Genomic DNA, 19,241 nt, shown 5'->3' on the forward strand with positions numbered 1-19,241 from the left:
CTTTATATCTAATCCATACACCAACGACCAAAAACACCTACAAACACTTTCATTCTTCAATTTTCTTCATCTAATTGATCTCTCTCAAGTTCTATCTTCAAGTTCTAAGTGTTCTTCATAAATTCTACAAGTTCTAGTTACATAAAATTCAAGAATACTTTCAAGTTTGCTAGCTCACTTCCAATCTTGTAAGGTGATCATCCAACCTCAAGAAATCTTTGTTTCTTACAGTAGGTTATCATTCTAATACAAGGTAATAATCATATTCAAACTTTGGTTCAATTTCTATAACTATAACAATCTTATTTCAAGTGATGATCTTACTTGAACTTGTTTTCGTGTCATGATTCTGCTTCAAGAACTTCGAGCCATCCAAGGATCCGTTGAAGCTAGATCCATTTTTCTCTTTTCCAGTAGGTTTATCCAAGGAACTTAAGGTAGTAATGATGTTCATAACATCATTCGATTCATACATATAAAGTTATCTTATTCGAAGGTTTAAACTTGTAATCACTAGAACATAGTTTAGTTAATTCTAAACTTGTTCGCAAACAAAAGTTAATCCTTCTAACTTGACTTTTAAAATTAACTAAACACATGTTCTATATCTATATGATATGCTAACTTAATGATTTAAAACCTGGAAACACGAAAAACACCGTAAAACCGGATTTACGCCGTCGTAGTAACACCGCGGGCTGTTTTGGGTTAGTTAATTAAAAACTATGATAAACTTTGATTTAAAAGTTGTTATTCTGAGAAAATGATTTTTATTATGAACATGAAACTATATCCAAAAATTATGGTTAAACTCAAAGTGGAAGTATGTTTTCTAAAATGGTCATCTAGACGTCGTTCTTTCGACTGAAATGACTACCTTTACAAAAACGACTTGTAACTTATTTTTCGGACTATAAACCTATACTTTTTCTGTTTAGATTCATAAAATAGAGTTCAATATGAAACCATAGCAATTTGATTCACTCAAAACGGATTTAAAATGAAGAAGTTATGGGTAAAACAAGATTGGATAATTTTTCTCATTTTAGCTACGTGAAAATTGGTAACAAATCTATTCCAACCAAAACTTAATCAACTTGTATTGTATATTATATAATCTTGAGATACCATAGACACGTATACAATGTTTCGACCTATCATGTCGACACATCTATATATATTTCGGAACAACCATAGACACTCTATATGTGAATGTTGGAGTTAGCTATACAGGGTTGAGGTTGATTCCAAAATATATATAGTTTGAGTTGTGATCAATACTGAGATACGTATACACTGGGTCGTGGATTGATTCAAGATAATATTTATCGATTTATTTCTGTACATCTAACTGTGGACAACTAGTTGTAGGTTACTAACGAGGACAGCTGACTTAATAAACTTAAAACATCAAAATATATTAAAAGTGTTGTAAATATATTTTGAACATACTTTGATATATATGTATATATTGTTATAGGTTCGTGAATCAACCAGTGGCCAAGTCTTACTTCCCGACGAAGTAAAAATATGTGAAAGTGAGTTATAGTCCCACTTTTAAAATCTAATATTTTTGGGATGAGAATACATGCAGGTTTTATAAATGATTTACAAAATAGACACAAGTACGTGAAACTACATTCTATGGTTGAATTATCGAAATCGAATATGCCCCTTTTTATTAAGTCTGGTAATCTAAGAATTAGGGAACAGACACCCTAATTGACGCGAATCCTAAAGATAGATCTATCGGGCCCAACAAGCCCCATCCAAAGTACCGGATGCTTTAGTACTTCAAAATTTATATCATATCCGAAGGGTGTCCCGGAATGATGGGGATATTCTTATATATGCATCTTGTTAATGTCGGTTACCAGGTGTTCACCATATGAATGATTTTTATCTCTATGTATGGGATGTGTATTGAAATATGAAATCTTGTGGTCTATTATTATGATTTGATATATATAGGTTAAACCTATAACTCACCAACATTTTTGTTGACGTTTTAAGCATGTTTATTCTCAGGTGATTATTAAGAGCTTTCGCTGTTGCATACTTAAATAAGGACGAGATTTGGAGTCCATGCTTGTATGATATTGTGTAAAAACTGCATTCAAGAAACTTATTTTGTTGTAACATATTTGTATTGTAAACCATTATGTAATGGTCGTGTGTAAACAGGATATTTTAGATTATCATTATTCGATAATCTACGTAAAGATTTTTAAACCTTTATTGATGAAATAAAGGTTATGGTTTGTTTAAAAATGAATGCAGTCTTTGAAAAACGTCTCATATAGAGGTCAAAACCTCGCAACGAAATCAATTAATATGGAACGTTTTTAATCAATAAGAACGGGACATTTCAGTTTCAGTCATTGTATTGAGGAGTGAGTCTCGTGTAGTTCGGATTCACAAATGACTCGTGTAGTTCGGTCATTCCTCCGGGATAGTGACTCTCGTGTAGTTCGGATTCACTAAGGCGCGTGTAGTTCGGCCAATCCCGATTGTTGTTGTGGGGAAGGTAGTGAGTCGCGTGTAGTTCGGATTCACTAAGGCGCGTGTGTTTTCGTCCAGCCTTCGGGTCGTGTGATCTATTGGTTGTTTGATACACCAATGGTGGGGTCGTAAGGACCATGTTGTGGGAACTATCGGTTGTTTTATACGCCGATGGTGGGGTCGTGAGGACCATGTTGTATGTTTAGTGATGTGATAGCCGTGCTTCGCTCACGTGTTGTTACGGGTGTGACAATAGTCGATTTTGTACACCTTGGGATTCGCGTTTCCATAGTCGTTTTGGGCGCTATCGGTTTTAGCCGTTGGATTATGATGTTAAGGTAGTTGCGTATTGGTCGTATTGCACACTACAAGGGATGTTTAGTGATTGGTGTTATCCATCAGGATTCGTTTGGTTCGGTCTTCATCGTTTCGGATTTTTGACCTTAGGTTGAGACTTGGTTGCTTTTAGCGTTGTACTCGGTAAGGGTATGCTAAGGAATTGGTATCTCGATACGAGATTGGTTGAGTTTTCCCGATGTGAGGGATTGAGTTAGTGCTAGTGCTCGGAATTATGGAATTTGATAAATCGCGGGTGACGATTTAGCTGTTAAGGGTAACTTTTTGAGAAGAATTGTCTAAGGGATCGTTGTAGACTTCGGTTGTTGCGTGTATTGTACGTCTCGGGATGCGATCAAGTGTGTAATTTGTCATTGGATTAACCATCGGGTTAGCGAATTTGTGGTAGAAGTCGGTTTGAAATGCATGTTCGACGACCATTGATTGTGGGTCCGTTTGGGTTCGTGACTAGGATCACGAGGACGTGATCGAATCTAAGTGGGGGAGAGTTGTAACACCCCGTTTTCCCCGTATATGATTTATAGGTGTATTGTGTATGTACGACAGGTGTATGAAGGGTTCGATACATGTTCGGGTGTTAAAGTCTTGTATGCGAGAAAATGAGTCAGGACACGTTGAGTGTCGCGGCGCGACAAAGGGAGCCGCGGCGCGGCGTTTCGAATAAATCCAGATCAGAAGTTAGGTTTAAATGATCCCAGACTTAGTCAAATGTCGCGGCGCGACATTTAAGGCCGCGGCGCGGTAAACTGCACGAACTGGCACCAGATTCTTGTAATATTAAATGAAGTTCAAGGGCAATTTGGTCATTTCACGATTGAGCCAGATTTGAGGCTTTAACCTCATCCACTCATTCATTTTCCTAATTTCATTTTTCTTTTCTTTTCATTTTTCTCTCAAAACTCAAACACCCATTTGATTTCAAAGGGATTTTTGGAAAGGAAGAAGCAGGATTTGATCTTTGGCGTAGTTGACTAGGTTGTTCTCCTCGTTTTTAGCTACACGGTGATACTAGTGGTAAGCTCTAACTTCGAATTTTATTTTCGTGTTCATCATTCAAATTTGGGGCTTTTGATTGTATGATTCATAGATGGAACCCATTTAGTTGTTAATTGAAGGTTAACACCAAGATTCGGGTATATTGTTGTTCTTGGCGGGTTTTGGGTTGGTTAATGATTTAACCATGTTTAAGACTTGAGAATGGTGTATAATCACTAGTATTAGTGATTATTGATGTTTTGGAGACTTCTGGGGTTCTTGTGGTTGACTAATTTTGACTAGAGTCAAAATTAGGGTTTGTTGATGGTTATGACCCGAATGTCGATTCGTTAAGGTTTGTAAACTTAAAATGGATTAAGTTGAAGTATAAAACCGAGATAAATATGTTTTGGTGTCAAAACTTGTATATGGTGAGATTTTGACCTTATGGGTCAAAATTAGGGTTTATGGGCGATTTTGAGAACGATAGGTGTTTAACACTTGTGTTCGGGTTTAATTGGCATATTAGGACCATTATCACTTGTGTTAGTGATCATTGGTTAGCTTGGGCACGGTTTATGCTTGGAAGTGCAATTGGGTCGAAATTGCACTAAGTGTCGAATTGGGTTGGTTTGTAAATCCATCCTAATTGTGTTGTGGTATTTGTGATAATGGAATAGGTACTTTCCATTGACGAGTTGCGGATTACTTGGAAGCATTCTTCAAGGCGACAAGGTGAGTGTTAATATCCTATATGCATATGTATGTGTAGGATGGGTGCGGGTCGGGTGAAGTGGTTCTCGGTTATAGAGCTCACTTCACATATAGGTGGATTTGGTGGACTTGTGTATAGGTCCAATTGGCACGTTTGTGCGTTTTGGTTGACCACCTTTGGTGAGGTACACGCTTGTGTGTACGTTATCACACGTGGTTGTGATTTGGATGTTATAACCCCAATGGCGAAGGGTTGATATTGTTGTGAAGTGGATGACCCCGATGTGGTGGATTTTATAATCCCGTGACCGTGGGTTTTGATGTTGAGAAGTGAATCGCGTGTAGTTTGGATTCACGATGACTCGTGTAGTTCGGTCATCTTATTGAGGTAGTAATCTCGTGTGGTTTCGGATTACTAAGGCTCGTGTAGTTCGGCCAACCTCGATGTTGTGAAGATAGTAATCTCGTGTGGTTTCGGATTACTAAGGCTCGTGTAGTTCGGCCAATCTCGTTTGGTATTCGGTAATGGGTTAAGGGGTTAACCTTATTCGTTTTATATTGTTATTTATATTAATGTAATGTTGTGTTGTAGCTAACCCTCCGGGTGTAGCTTATTGGCGTTGTTCACATCGTCGTTGGTGAACTTACACTTTGTTGATATCTTTAGCTTGTTGCTTAGAGATAGTACGGTATGCTTAGTGTAGTTGCCTTATACATGGATGCTTCGGTATGCGGTATTTGATATTTGTGTGGCGTGTCCATTTTATACATATATATGTATGTAGTATATTATCATTCACTAAGCGTTAGCTTACCCTCTCGTTGTTGCTATTTTTATAGGATCGCATGCTTAGCGGCTCGGGTAAGCTTGGGGATTAGAGATCTTGGCTAGGTTACTAAGAAGATCTTGCTTTTGTATTCGATTAGGATTTGGGTAGCGTAGTCCCAAATCACCATGCTCGGTTTTGATTGGAAACTAAACTAGTCGGGTCGTGTATGTCCGTTTGGACAATTAATCAATGTATTAAATGTTTTAAGGTTTATTAAACCTTCTATTGTATTAAAGATGTTTATGGAAACACAATTGGGACCTAAAGTGTTATTTAAAGCGTATTAAAAGGAAAAAATTTATGGGCCGGTTTTAATACGGGTTGGGTTGTTACATATAAGATTTAGTAAGCTTTAATTGTTTACTTCATCCATCACAAAAATATAATACTTAACTTTTTTTTTTTTAATTTAAGATGGCTTTGGTAAATATCAATTCACAATATCTTCAAGTTAAATTAAACTGAATTTCATAAGAAAATAAAATTCGAGAGTTATAAATTCATGTAAAATAAGAATTTAATGATATTTAGAAGTTAAGTTTTACAAATAATATGATTGAAAAGCATAATTTAAATATAAATAGACCCAATAATCTAGTTGAGCTTTGAGTCAGACATAAGCGCATAACTGATTAGATCTAACGATCTAATTGAACTATCTATAGACCAGCTCTAATATTAGATCCAATACATATTGAGTCAGGCCTAGTGATGAAGGGAGCAATACCATCCGAGTCGGGTGTGCAGCGAGATGTAAGAAGATACCCAAAAGCAGGAAGACCCAATAAGCCCATAAGCGAGAAACAAATCACCACGAATAATAATTATATTGGGAGATATATGATAAAGTGAAGTTACAGGTAAGGATCGATCATCACGATTGTTGTTACTGCATTTTGGGCTCTATTGCAATTTCGAAATGACATTGTCTTCAATGAGTCTTTTTCTAGTAGAAGTTGTATTGTCGATGTTATTTGTTTGTTTACTTTTAGATGGCTTAAACATGAGTCATGCTATTTCTAATTGGAATGCATGGCTTCTATCTTTAATATTGCGTTAATGATATTTTACAAGAATGACAGAGAAATGTATGTGTTTCATATCTCTCGATTGCTTACAATTTATAGACGAATTCGAATAGTATATTCCACCAAATACTATAACACAATAATTATAAAAGCATACATGACTTGACTAAAGTATACATGACAAGACTCGAATATTATCCGCATTCTTGTCTTAACTTACAATTATTATCGACAAAGTACATTTATTACACACCGCTTATTTCAGCCATAATAATTGATACTATGTATTAAAGCACCCGTTACTTATTGTACACTTTGAAAACCCCATCTTGTCAACTTTCACTAAAATGGATGTGTACAATTTGGTTTAACCATTTATAGCATGAAATATAATTTTAACCATACCGATCAACTTGTTCTATCAGCTAAGAAAAAACAAGCTAACCAGTTTACTGTCTCGGTGGGACTAACAAGTAACAGCCCAACCAGTTTAACTGTTTATGTCAAAATTAAAAAGTTTAGTTCCACATTTAAATACACACATAAGTCCAAGTACTATATGATTGCAGACCAACAACAACAATATAGCCCAATATACATAACCAACAGTACAAATGTTACAGGTAAAATAGCTTAGAAATGTATATGAATTGTCACACACTTTGCATATAAGAAATAAATTAGCTTTAACCAACCCTCAATTGGTTTGATGGTTTCGGCTTTTTTTTTTTTTTAAAGGCAAACTCACATAACCACATAATACTAACACGAATATATACATCACGAATTGTCCTAAGCAGGACTCAAACCCTCAACCTCAAGGTTGTAAAGGTGACGTCGATACCGCTAAACCATTGACTCTAAACTTGAGTTTGGAGTAGAATAACATTTTATAAAAAATAAAAATGCAGTAGCTTTATGCTACAGTAAATAAAATTTAAACCAAATAAAATAATAAACCAACAGGCTGCAAAATATATCACATACTGTAAAATATTCTGTTTCTTAACCAAAAAAAAAAAAAAAAAAAAAAAAAAAATCTGTTCTCCGGTACATGTTTCAAACTACCTCTTTCTAAACCACATATAAGAGTTCTCGGTCTGCAAGTACAAAAAAAAAAAAAAAAAAAAAAAAAAAAAAAAAAACAAACCGACACCACTTTCGAACCATCGGTATCTGTTTGTTCAACCCACTTCATCTACGCGTACAAGTTGTACCCAACCGCTAATAGCACAACAATGATTGCAGCAGCGCCAGCAGCATAGTAGTACATGTAATTGTTTGACTTCTTACGTTTCAGTATCACCTTCGAAATCGATTCAGGTCCCTTTCCTCTGTTGCCACCTCGGACTCTCACTCTCACATTCTCCTTCCTCTCTTGGTTTTTTATTGTCGCCGCTTTCACCTTTTCTTCAACCTTTTCTTCCTCCTGATCCCCTGCAACCTCCTCCACCATTGCTTCCTGCGCAACCTCGACAGCTGGCGCAGAAGCCTGCATTTTCTTCTTCTCTTTCTTTTCCTTATCCTGCAACATATATTAACAAACACACATCACTTCAAATTCGACCAAAACCCAATATATACAGAGAGAAGTAATAATTATATAATCTTTTGTTACCTATAGATGAATTCATATTCATAACTACGATATTTTAATCATTGATTTGGATGATGATGTCATAATCGTCTCTAATTTTAAATCAACCATTGACCATTGATTTTATATTTCAACCATTGATTTGTAACAAACTCAATTATCTCTATTATATATTATATATTATATATTATATATAAAAACAAAACAAACTCAATTATCAGTATTCTCTCTCTATATAAAAAACTCATTTTTATTATCATATTAATTATATATTATAATTATTAACTTTGTGAAGTTGTGGGTGTACACTAGTTAATAATTTATAAAAATTAGTAATTACCTTAAGCTTCTTCTCAGCTTCCTTCTCGGCTTTCTTTTGAGCTTTCGCTGCAGCTTTTTCGGCGAGCTTTTTCTTCCGTTCTAAAGCTTGTTTAGCTTTTGCAATCTCCTCTTCCCTCTTTATCTCTTTCAACTTCGACTCATCAACAACTTCGACTTCCACGGGTTTTTTCTCCACCTTAAAAACTTCCTCTTCCTCGTCTTCAACTACCGGTTTGTCTTTTTTACCTTTTACCGTTCCATCCGCAGCATCTTTCGTCTTTTTATTGTCTTTTTCTTTCTCGGCTGGCAGTAAAACAACAGCAGGAACCGGATCTTCCTTCGGTTGTTTCGCTTTCGGTTTCGCTACAACCTCGGGTTCAACCGGAACAGGCGCCGGTAATACTGGTTCAATCAAGGGCTTCTCTTCAGGATTACGCATACGTCCATCTTTGCTGAGCTGGCGCATGTCGAGGGATACCAATATTCTTTTCTCATAATCTTCCCTAAACGCTTTACTACGGGTCCATTCTGATATGAACTTGTCAACCTAAATTCATAAAGTAAACCGTAACCAGTAAGCTCTAAAAAACAAACTACGCATTTCATTGAATGTGAACAATATTTTATAACAAACCTCGGATGTAGAAAGCTCTTTAAGGGCGTTAACGTCCTTATTTGCAGCCAACCTTCGTGCATCGTTCAAGAGCGAGCGGTTTTGATAAAAGCATGTATTCTGAAAAGACATGTAACATGACAGATAATCAACAAGCCATGTCTTAAACACAAATTAAGAATGTAATCAAAAGTACAAAATTACCCCTTCTTCACGTTTATTCCTCAACTCGCGAATCTTATCATAAACCTTATCCCTTTTCTCGATAACCATATTCAATTCCGACTCTAAAGAAGCAATTTCAACGTTTATGGCCTCTTTCTCAGCCTCAAGTGTCTTGACTTTCGCCTTAATAGCTTGTTGATCTTTGCGGGCCCCATCAAGATCCACACCAATGCTCTAAAACACAGATCATAAAAAAGATAAATATATGAGCTTTCGGAGTCGCACCTACAGGAGGCAATTTCAACCCAACTACTAACGCACTGATCAATTAGAGTTGTATCTCATCTCAGATAGGTCAAACCAAAAAACTTCAGAAAATAAACAGGCCAAACAAATTAAGTGTATTTTTAATGCATACCCTCCTAAATAGTTTTACTAGTAAAAACGAGATTATTATTGCTACACATATCACTCTTCAAACGTATTTAAGGCCCGGCCAGTCATTTTTAAAAAAATTAATAGTCACAATGTACCATAGGATCGTATGAAGTCAATCTGACCCGTACTAACAAATTCTACATTTTTACCCAGACCTACTACCCCAATCGCCAATTTAGCCAAACAGGGTTAGCAAGGGTGTTCTTACTTTGACCTGGTCTTGAATGGCATCTTTTTCACCAACAGATTTCTGAACTTCAGCCCTCATCGCAGCATTTGCGATAACTTTATCCCTTGTTCCTTCAAGTTGTTTGATTTCTCTAATGATTTGTTTTTCCTCAGTTAGGGTATTACTTTCATGTTGAATGCGATATTGCAAACTCTTGATCTGCACAAGTAAGAAACAAACATTAATAAAATAATAAACATTGCAAAAGAATGCATTGAGCATTTTATTACTATCTTAGACGGGTATATGAGCCTCTTCTAGAATCCTTTTAATGAACTTAATATGAACTAATAATAGATGAAGTGAAAGATTGGCTTAAGTGTCTCTAAAGTGATTATTGCAATATCAAAAATCGGTTAAAATTTTAAGTTTCGGTTTATTTAATGTCAAAAGAAAGTCGGATTAAAGAAAACATTAAAAAACAGGTATCTGAATAAGAAAACTTATCATTCCAACGAAAGTGATGCCTGACTATCACTAACTTTAAACATCAAACTAGCCTATCAAACTATCTGAATCAGATTAGAGGTTTTCAATTAAAACTAATCGATGTCAAATCACATATCCAAAGGTCCTTTTTTCGAACCCAACTGAAAAAAACACAAATGACCACCCAAATGTATTTCATGTAATATAATAATTGGGCTTACAACATCATTAAGCTCTGCCTCAGATGAGCATATGTAACCTCCCTTGTCTCTATTAGCATCCCTTGGGCCCCGCAACTTGCCCAATGCCTGCTGCAGAGGCTCGATTTCTTTTCTCTTACCATCCATTATATTTCTAAAATGGTTTTTCTCTTCAACAAGAGCCTTCAATTGACCAATTACTTGTGCTCGTTCAGTCTAAAAAAATTCAACCAATTAGTCTAATCATATAGCAATATTATCGTTAATAGTATCAGCTAAAACGTATTGACATAACATATTATTACCCTTTTAGCCCTCAGCTTCTCAGTGATTGGATCACGAGCTGAATTAAGCTTTTTAAGCTCCTTATCAGCCTGTTCGAGTTTAGCTTTCACATTTTGGTCTTCAACTGTTCGGTATTTAACAAAATAAATCGAGTGAAGCTTTTTTGCTTCGGGCCACTCATCAACTGCATCTTTAGGCAAGCTGACCTCCTGTGCGGTTTCTACACGAACCGACTCGCTAACATGAGTACCGGATTCGTTTTCGGTTACATGCCCGTTAACAATGCTCTCTTTCTTCCCGTTTTCGACTGGCACATGGGGCAACGCAGACTCAACACCATCAATAGCCATGATTTTTTAGAATAGAATAACCTGAATAGCCTTCAAATTCGAACACCTTGAAGCAATAACTACACATATATAAACCCAAAAGTTAAAGAAAGGTGACACCTTTTTGATTGCATGAATAGATTCAAGCTTTATAAGAGCCAAATAAAGTATAAAGATTGTAACTTTATAGCATATACTATCTTAAATGAATACATCTTCTAAGAATCTTTCAAAAGAACATAATATGAAAATGTACACTGATACGAGTAATAGATATAGTCATATAGATAGAGAAATGAAAGAGGGGGCTTTAGATGTGTTTTGAAGTCATTATTGCAATATCAAATAACTGATTAAAATTATCAGTTTCAGTTTATTTAGAGCAAAAGACAATCAGATTCAAGAAAACAAGAAAAAAAAGTATTTGAAAATAAAAACTTATTATCATTCCAATAAAAGTGATGCCTATCTATCTCTAACTTTAAACATCAAACCAACCTAACAAACGATCTTAATCAATTATAAATTTTCAATTAAAATAATCAATGTCAACTCACATATCTAAACACCTCATAAATAATATAAAATCCTTTTTTCAAACCCAATTGAAATTGAAAAAAACACTAATTACCATAATCTTTTACTTGATCTTCATCATATGAATCAATAGTTATCAATTAACCAACTATCAATCACTAATCAAGACCGATGCTTAATAAAAAACAAATCAGTATATCTACACATCACAACACACAACAGTTCAATCACATGCATTCATAAATATAAATATAAATACTAAAATTAAACCAGTTACATAAATCAAGATTTCAAATTTACATATTAAAAATCCAAAATTGACAAAACCCAGATCCAATTTACACACAAAAAATAAAGATCGATGCAGATATAACGATGAAACGGTGAAATTGGGAATTAGTTTATAAGAGTAAGAATTAGGTAAAATTAAAAAGAAATTATAAAATTAATAACCCAAAAGTCTTACCAGAAAATAAAAGAAAGAGTAAGGATTGTGAATTATTATGAAATTGAGATTGAGATTTGGGGCAAAAGCATCCCTGTGATCGAGATCTCTGTAGAGAGAGAAAGTGAGAGTATGGTAGAGAGAGAAGGATGTCCGGCGACTTACGGTTGTTGTTGTGTTTGTGTTATATATATATATATATATATATATATATATATATATATATATATATATATATATATATATATATGGATTTAGTGTACTTTCCATCAGATTTTTTGCCTGTTTCTCATTCCCTTTTTTACCATTTTTGATAATTTAATTTAAACAATTTAATTATAAAATTTTGACAACACCTATAAAAATTTCGTTAATGTTATAATAATAAAATAATAATAATAATAATATAATAATAATAATAATAATAATAATAATAATAATAAAAATTTAGTTGAAGATCTATAGTTAGATCTATAGTTACAACACCACCAGATCATCCTAATTCAATGGATTGTTTCAACAGGCTGATTCGAGTAACAAATAATTTCAACCCACCTTCAATTTCGTCAAATTAAAAAGCTTCAAAACCTTTACAATTTCAAATACAGAGACATTGTCCTTACAACATCAAGTTCAATCAGTTGCCTCGTTCATGTTGCACCAATACACTTCTGATGCCATTCGATCAATGCTCTCAAATAGAAAAAAACAAGAGACTCGGTTATGTTTCTTAACTCTAAAAGACTTGCAGAGAATGGAATTGCAGGCATACGGAGGTAACATTTTTTGTTAACTGAATTTGAATCTGATTCTGAATCCCACCTAGTAGTTACTCTGTTACTCCGTTTTATTATTTTCGAAAGGGACCCACCTAGTAGTTACTCAGATCTTGATTGTTAATTTGGGTTCCCTTTTGTGTGAAAGAGATATGATTTGATGGATTGAGGGTTGTAGCAGCTAGCAGGAAGATTTTGGGAGAAGATAGAGTCTGTATCATTACTCAATTGAATTTGTGCCCACAAGGTGTTTGTTAAAAGTCCCCAGTTTTTTCTTGGCTTCATGGTTATTATTTTATTGGTGTATGGGGATTTTGTTTCTGTCATTTTAGCTATGCACTACAACTAAAGGTTGTGTGCAGTTATGTCGTATGCCACAGTGAAGTTTCATTGTCCCTTTGTGGGTCTTAGTGGCTGTCAAAATGGGAGTGGAAATGGGCTTGTTAGAAGTTCTCTTATCAAGCATCTTAGTGATCGTCATTGTGGTATCGATGCGCGGGATATCACTCGACATTCTCTTACTTCTAATTTGGGTGTTTATACTGACGCTGATGTTACTTTTAGGCGTATGGGGATTTGGTTATGTGGTGTTTGCTACAAAACACACACGGTACGTGCTAAGTGCCGTCATGGTAGGGGCCCGGATGTGCCGCCCCCCGATGAGGGAAATGGTGTTGTTCGTTTTGTGCTTCATAATTTTTCCAAGCCACTAGCTCCCTCTTCTCCTGCTCGACTTTGTATTGAGGATGGTTCGGTGCGTGATCATAACGATGGTTTTGACGTGGCTCTCCTGGATCAGTTGTTCTCTAAGGGGTTTCGCACGGTTAAGTCTATCCCTCCCAAGTGTCGTTTGGGGTTTTCTCGGGTTTTGAAAGGTGCTCTTGATAAGGTGATCTCTAAGCCTGATGACATTTCTAGTTGGGTCTCTTTGTTGGTGTTACCCCTCTGTACCCTTAAAACCTTTCGGCCATGGAGTAGTCGTGAGTCTAGGTCTTCGATAAAGCGTCGGCATCAGGAAGAGAATATTTCCCGTGCTATTTGCTCTTGGGGGACAGCGGGTGGAAGTTTACAGCTTGTGAGAGAGTATTTGGCAGAGGATTCTCCTATGTTGTCAGTGGTTGATGATGAGGTCCTTGATTTGGAAGAGCGTAATATTAAGCAGTGTCGTAGGAAGATTTGTGATGGCCATTACACCGCTGCAGCTCGTGTTCTTTCTTCATCAGGCGTTGCTCCTTATAATGACGCCACACTGGCGGACTTGCTGTCTAAGCACCCTTCTTCTATCGCTCCATCCTTGCCTGATATGACGGTTGATCACCTTCACCTCGTTACGACTTCTGCTGTTGTTTTGGGCCAGATTAAAAGTTTTCCTCGGGGCACTTCATGTGGTAGGGATGGTTTACGTGCACAACACCTTATGGATTGCTTGAGTGGTGCTGCTGTGGCAGTCTCGGATGAGTTGGTTGGCTCTATTACCGGAGTCGTTAATCTCTTTCTAGCTGGAAGGTGCCCTATGGAATTAGGAGAGTATATTGCTAGTGCTCCCCTCACACCGCTTGTCAAGCCCGGCGGTGGTCTTCGTCCTATAGCTGTGGGTACTGTTTGGCGACGTCTTGTTTCGAAGGTTGGCGCTGCTATGGTTGGCCAGTCTTTGGGAAGTTACTTCGATGGTCTTCAGTTTGGTGTTGGTGTTTCTTCAGGTGGTGAGGCTATTCTTCATGCTGTGAATCGGCTGATTGAGGATTGTGGCTCTGATGTTGGCCTCTCTATGTTATTAGTTGATTTTCAAAATGCCTTCAATCTAGTTGATCGTACGGTCATGTTACGTGAAGTTCGCCGCCTTTGTCCGAGCATTTCTCGGTGGGTTGAATTTTGCTACTCTAATCCAGCCAGATTGTATTATGGGAACCACACATTATGGTCTTCTCAGGGGGTGCAACAGGGTGATCCCCTTGGTCCGCTGCTTTTTGCTTTGGTCCTACAACCCTTGGTTTCTAAAATCAGAGATAATTTTGAGGTTTGTCTTCAGGCGTGGTATTTGGATGATGGTACTATTATTGGGGACACTTTGGTGGTGGGGAAGGTTTTGCATTTGATTATGGAGGATGGGCCTCGTTTTGGGCTGCATCTCAACGTTGAAAAAACAGAAATTTTCTGGCCTACGGAGGACCCTCGCAGCAGGCAAGTAGGTGTCTTTCCTCCTAATATTGCTCGGCCTTTAAATGGTGTTAAGTTGCTTGGGGCCCCCGCAAGTTCCGATCCTGGTTTTAGTAGTGAACTGGTGATGCAAAGGGTGACCAAGTCCATTGCGCTTATGGATAAGGTTGCTAAGCTTGATGATCCTCAGTGTGAGTTGTTGTTGCTTAGGGCATGTACGGGAGTTTCTAAACTCTACTTTTCCTTGCGTACTTGTCCTCCTAGTATATTTGAGGCGGCTCAACGCGCTTTCGATGGAGCCCTTCGATCTTCCTTGGAGCGTATTGTTGCTGCTTCAGGGCCTGGGTTTGGTGATTGGCAGTGGCGGCTTGCCACCTTGCCATTTGCATTTGGAGGGCTTGGTGTTTATTCTGCGGGAGATGTTCGTCATTATGCTTTTCTGGCTTCTCGATTACAGTCTGCTGGATTGCAGACCAAGCTCCTACGTCATGCGGGTATTGTTGGTCTTGGTCGTGCTTTTGAAGATGCATTGGGTCTGTTTAATGAAACGGTTGGGTTTGATATTTTAGGTAATCCGAGTGAGGTCGCTGCCCCAATACTCATGAAGAAATTGGCAGATGTTTATTTCACAAAGGTTACCGCTTCTGCAGAATCCACTTTTTCGTTATCTCCCCGACAATCGGCCTTATGGAAATCACAGCAGAGTGATCACACCTCTGCTTGGCTAAGGGCAGTCCCTATTTTGGGGTTGGGTCAGACGATGAACGCAAAGACTTACCGATGTGTGTTGTGCTACCGGTTAGGTGTTCCATTGTTCTCTATCTCGACGGCATGCTCTGCCTGTTCAAGGGTTTTTACTGGGGATATTTTCGGGGATCACGCGGTGTCTTGTGCTGGTATGGTGGGTATTAAGCATCGACATAATATTGTCCGGGATTCCCTTGTTGATGTTTGTTATCGATCTGGGATTTCAGCGAGAAAGGAGGTTGACATTGGGTTGTCTGGAGGGAACGACGGGGCCCTCAGACCTGCAGATGTGTTACTTTATTCCTGGGATTGTGGTCGCGATGTTTGTGTTGACTTGACAGGGTCTTCTCCTTTGACACAGTCTGGGCTTTCTGACTTTGTCCCTGGACGTGCTGTGATTAATGCGGCTCGTCGGAAGCGGGTCAAGTACGAATCTAGTTGTCTGGCGATTGGTTATGGTTTCATTCCTTTCTCATTTTCTTCCCTTGGGGAATTAGAGGAGGAGGCTGTTTCTTTGCTAAAACGGGTTCAGAAGAGTTCGATGGCGCAAGATATTGGTGCCGGTGCTGCTGCTCATATTTTTACTAGGATAGGTTTTGCTATTGCTAGAGGTGTGGGGGCCCAGATTGTCTCTAGGCTTCCCACTAATTTTTTGTAAGTTTTAAAACTTTTAAGTTTATTATAATAATAATAATAATAATAATAATAATAATAATAATAATAATAATAATAATAATAATAATAATAATAATAATAATAATAATAATAATAATAATAGTAATAATATAGATATGGATAGTCAATTTTGGTGTACACATATAGTCAGTTTTGGTACATAAAGTATGTATTTTTATATTGAGAATTTAAGCTATAAATACTCATGAATGCAAGCATTAAACTTGCACCATTTCTCACACTTACAAAGTGTTTATTTCTTTCTCTCCATTATCATCTACTTTCTTACACTTCATTATTAGTATTCTTAATCAAGAATCAAACCACTAAAGGTAGTTATAAGCCTACTGAATTATAACATAATCAAACCGCTAAAGGTAGTTATAAGCCTACTGAATTATAACACGTTATCAGCACGAAGAGCTCCATATAATCAAGATGATTCTTCTAGTTGCCCAACCACTACTACCACCTCTCAAGATTCCCGCCAGCCACCGTCCTCCGTCGCTGAAATCGTCGGAAGATCTTGAAACCTCCGATGTGTCTTCTGATCAAGAATTTATCAGCTTGGGTTCTTCCACCACTGAGTTATACTCATCGGGTTACATCTCCTACATTTCTTCCTCTTCATCTTTCAATTCATTCATATCATAAATCAAAAAAAAAATAAATTATAACACACTCCATATTATATCATATTCAAAAAAAAAAAAAAAAAAAAAAAAAAAAAACTCGATAAGCTCATTTTATAAATGTTACGAGTTGATCTAACTCCCTCGGCTTATCCATAAAACTCGGATTGATTTAAACAACAAAATGGAACATATAAATTAATTAACAATTAGTTCCGATTATTTCGCATGTATTAAAAAAGGGGAATATTGAATCAACAAAAAATAACAGACCTAAATTACCCTTTTTAACATTTTGTTGATAAATTTGGAACTCGCTTCAACGACGCGGCTAACAAATTGATATAACAAAGTGCGATTGGAATTCAAGGTTTGATGTGAGAGTTTAATTTATATTTTTGATTTTGATGTCATTAAAATTCAATAATAAAAGGAAGATACGTTAATGAAGAAGATGAAAATTTTAGTCAGATTGTAGTGACACAATGAAAATTTACAATAAGAATGATTAAATTAAATGATACGTAGGGATATAATATATAAAGATTTTTGAGCAAGTGGACAAATGAAGTAGTTATAATTTTGTCAAAATTTAAGGTGTGAAAGGTAGAAAAGTGGCATCATTAAATTGATTGAGTTAAAAAAAGGGAGGGGGGAACAAACACATCGTTTCAATTGGTGAAAAGTAAAAAAAAAAATGAATCTTTTGAAAACCATGTAAACCCTTAGCAATCTTAGACTTAAATAATCTGAATTATCTAAGATGTCTAGATTTTTATGTGCACTCTTAATCTACTTAATAGTCTTAATTAATTTTGTTGTACTAAGTAGGAGTAGATATATTTTAATATCTTCTAGTGTGATCCACAACCTACAAACATTATGTTACTCCATTTAAAACATAAAATCCTCCTTACTAGATATACTAGTATTCTAGTCTGAGAACTATAGATCTTTAATTGGCTGTTACCTAGATAACCATTTAACTACGGCATGAAGATTAGAAACTAACTCTATATATATGCTTCAATGGACTGAAGTTTATATAGTTGAAAAATAAAGACCATATATGTTTATTAGGTGTTATCATTTATGTACTGCGGATTGTAACTTGTTTTTAGCTAATAAAATTTGATTATCTTGATGAAATATTTACTCATTATTTACTTATCTTATTTGAAGTTTTAGCATGAATCTTGCTGAAATACAATATTAATTAGATGATAGAGACCTATGTATTGCAGATAGTGGTAACACACACTATAATAAAATCTAAAAAATATTTCATTAATTTAAAATCAACTGAAAGAACTATTAATACTATATCAGGTCCTGCGAACTTGATAAAAAGAAAGCCAAAATTCATGTTACCAAATGGTACAAATTTTCTAGGAAATAATGCTTTGTTTTATCTCAAAATCAAAGAGAAATTGATTAAGTTTCTCTGATATATATCATAACGGATATGATTATCAGTAAATGATAACAGAAAATGAGAAATATTTATGCATCACCGACAAGAATCATGTGGTTGAAAAAACTACCAAGGCCTAGTCCTGGTTTACATTATACATATATAAATGTACGAGAAGCACATATGATGGAAAGCACATATGATGATTATGAAAATCACATATGATTAAAAGCACATATGATAAAAAGCGCATATGATAAAAAGCGCAGCACATATGATGAAAAGCGCATATGATAAAAAGCGCATATGATGAAAAGCGCATATGATAAAAAGCGCATATGACGAAAAGCGCATATGATAAAAAGCGCAGCGCGTATGATTAAAAGCGCATATGAAGAGAAGTGCATATAATGAAAAGCACATCGCATATGATTTTTAACGCCATTCTAAACGATAATTTTTTTTTTTTTTAAATTGTTGTCTGCCCAGACCCAATTATTTGCCGCGGCGCGGCGCGACATATAAAGGGATTTTATCCCATGTTTAGCAGCCTTTCTGTTTTCAAAATACGTTCAAGGCCGCGGCGCGACACACATTGTCGCGGCGCGACGTATAACGTGAGCTGGGACTGATCTGCAACACAATTCAAAACCACAATTTGACCAATTTATCAACTCAAAACGCATTATATCACCATAAAGCATATTTAAACTTGATTAAACCAGTTTCTTACATCATTCAACATTACGAACATCGTTTAAGTCAAGAAAACGTATTTACACATTTCAAATACATCATTTGGTCCCAAAACTTGACGGAAGCATAAATATCAAATACATAAGACTT

The 19,241-nt window shown here is 36.1% G+C and overlaps 1 protein-coding gene across 1 annotated transcript; it reads right to left on the minus strand.

Annotated features, from left to right (window-relative positions):
- Positions 1–7,446: 7,446 nt before the first annotated feature.
- Positions 7,447–12,149, minus strand: LOC139891106 (proton pump-interactor 1-like). Its single transcript, XM_071874034.1, has 8 exons — positions 12,016–12,149; positions 10,704–11,092; positions 10,420–10,614; positions 9,749–9,928; positions 9,142–9,336; positions 8,959–9,057; positions 8,344–8,871; positions 7,447–7,931 (listed from the first exon to the last, which is right to left on the minus strand). Exons 2-8 carry the CDS (start codon positions 11,031–11,033, stop codon positions 7,605–7,607), a joined length of 1,854 nt encoding a protein of 617 aa, XP_071730135.1. The 5' UTR covers positions 11,034–11,092; positions 12,016–12,149; the 3' UTR covers positions 7,447–7,604.
- Positions 12,150–19,241: the final 7,092 nt, after the last annotated feature.

The sequence above is a fragment of the Rutidosis leptorrhynchoides genome, chromosome 2 (assembly GCF_046630445.1).
Source record: "Rutidosis leptorrhynchoides isolate AG116_Rl617_1_P2 chromosome 2, CSIRO_AGI_Rlap_v1, whole genome shotgun sequence".
Lineage (NCBI taxonomy): Eukaryota > Viridiplantae > Streptophyta > Magnoliopsida > Asterales > Asteraceae > Rutidosis > Rutidosis leptorrhynchoides.

Excerpts from the sequence above, each read along its gene's own strand:
- LOC139891106 (XM_071874034.1), bottom strand. The coding sequence starts at position 11,033 with ATGGCTATTGATGGTGTTGAGTCTGCGTTGCCCCATGTGCCAGTCGAA. Across the intron at positions 9,337-9,748 it reads CCATTCAAGACCAGGTCAAA|AGCATTGGTGTGGATCTTGA; the intron begins GTAAGAACACCC and ends TCTGTGTTTTAG. Across the intron at positions 8,872-8,958 it reads AAGAGCTTTCTACATCCGAG|GTTGACAAGTTCATATCAGA; the intron begins GTTTGTTATAAA and ends TTATGAATTTAG.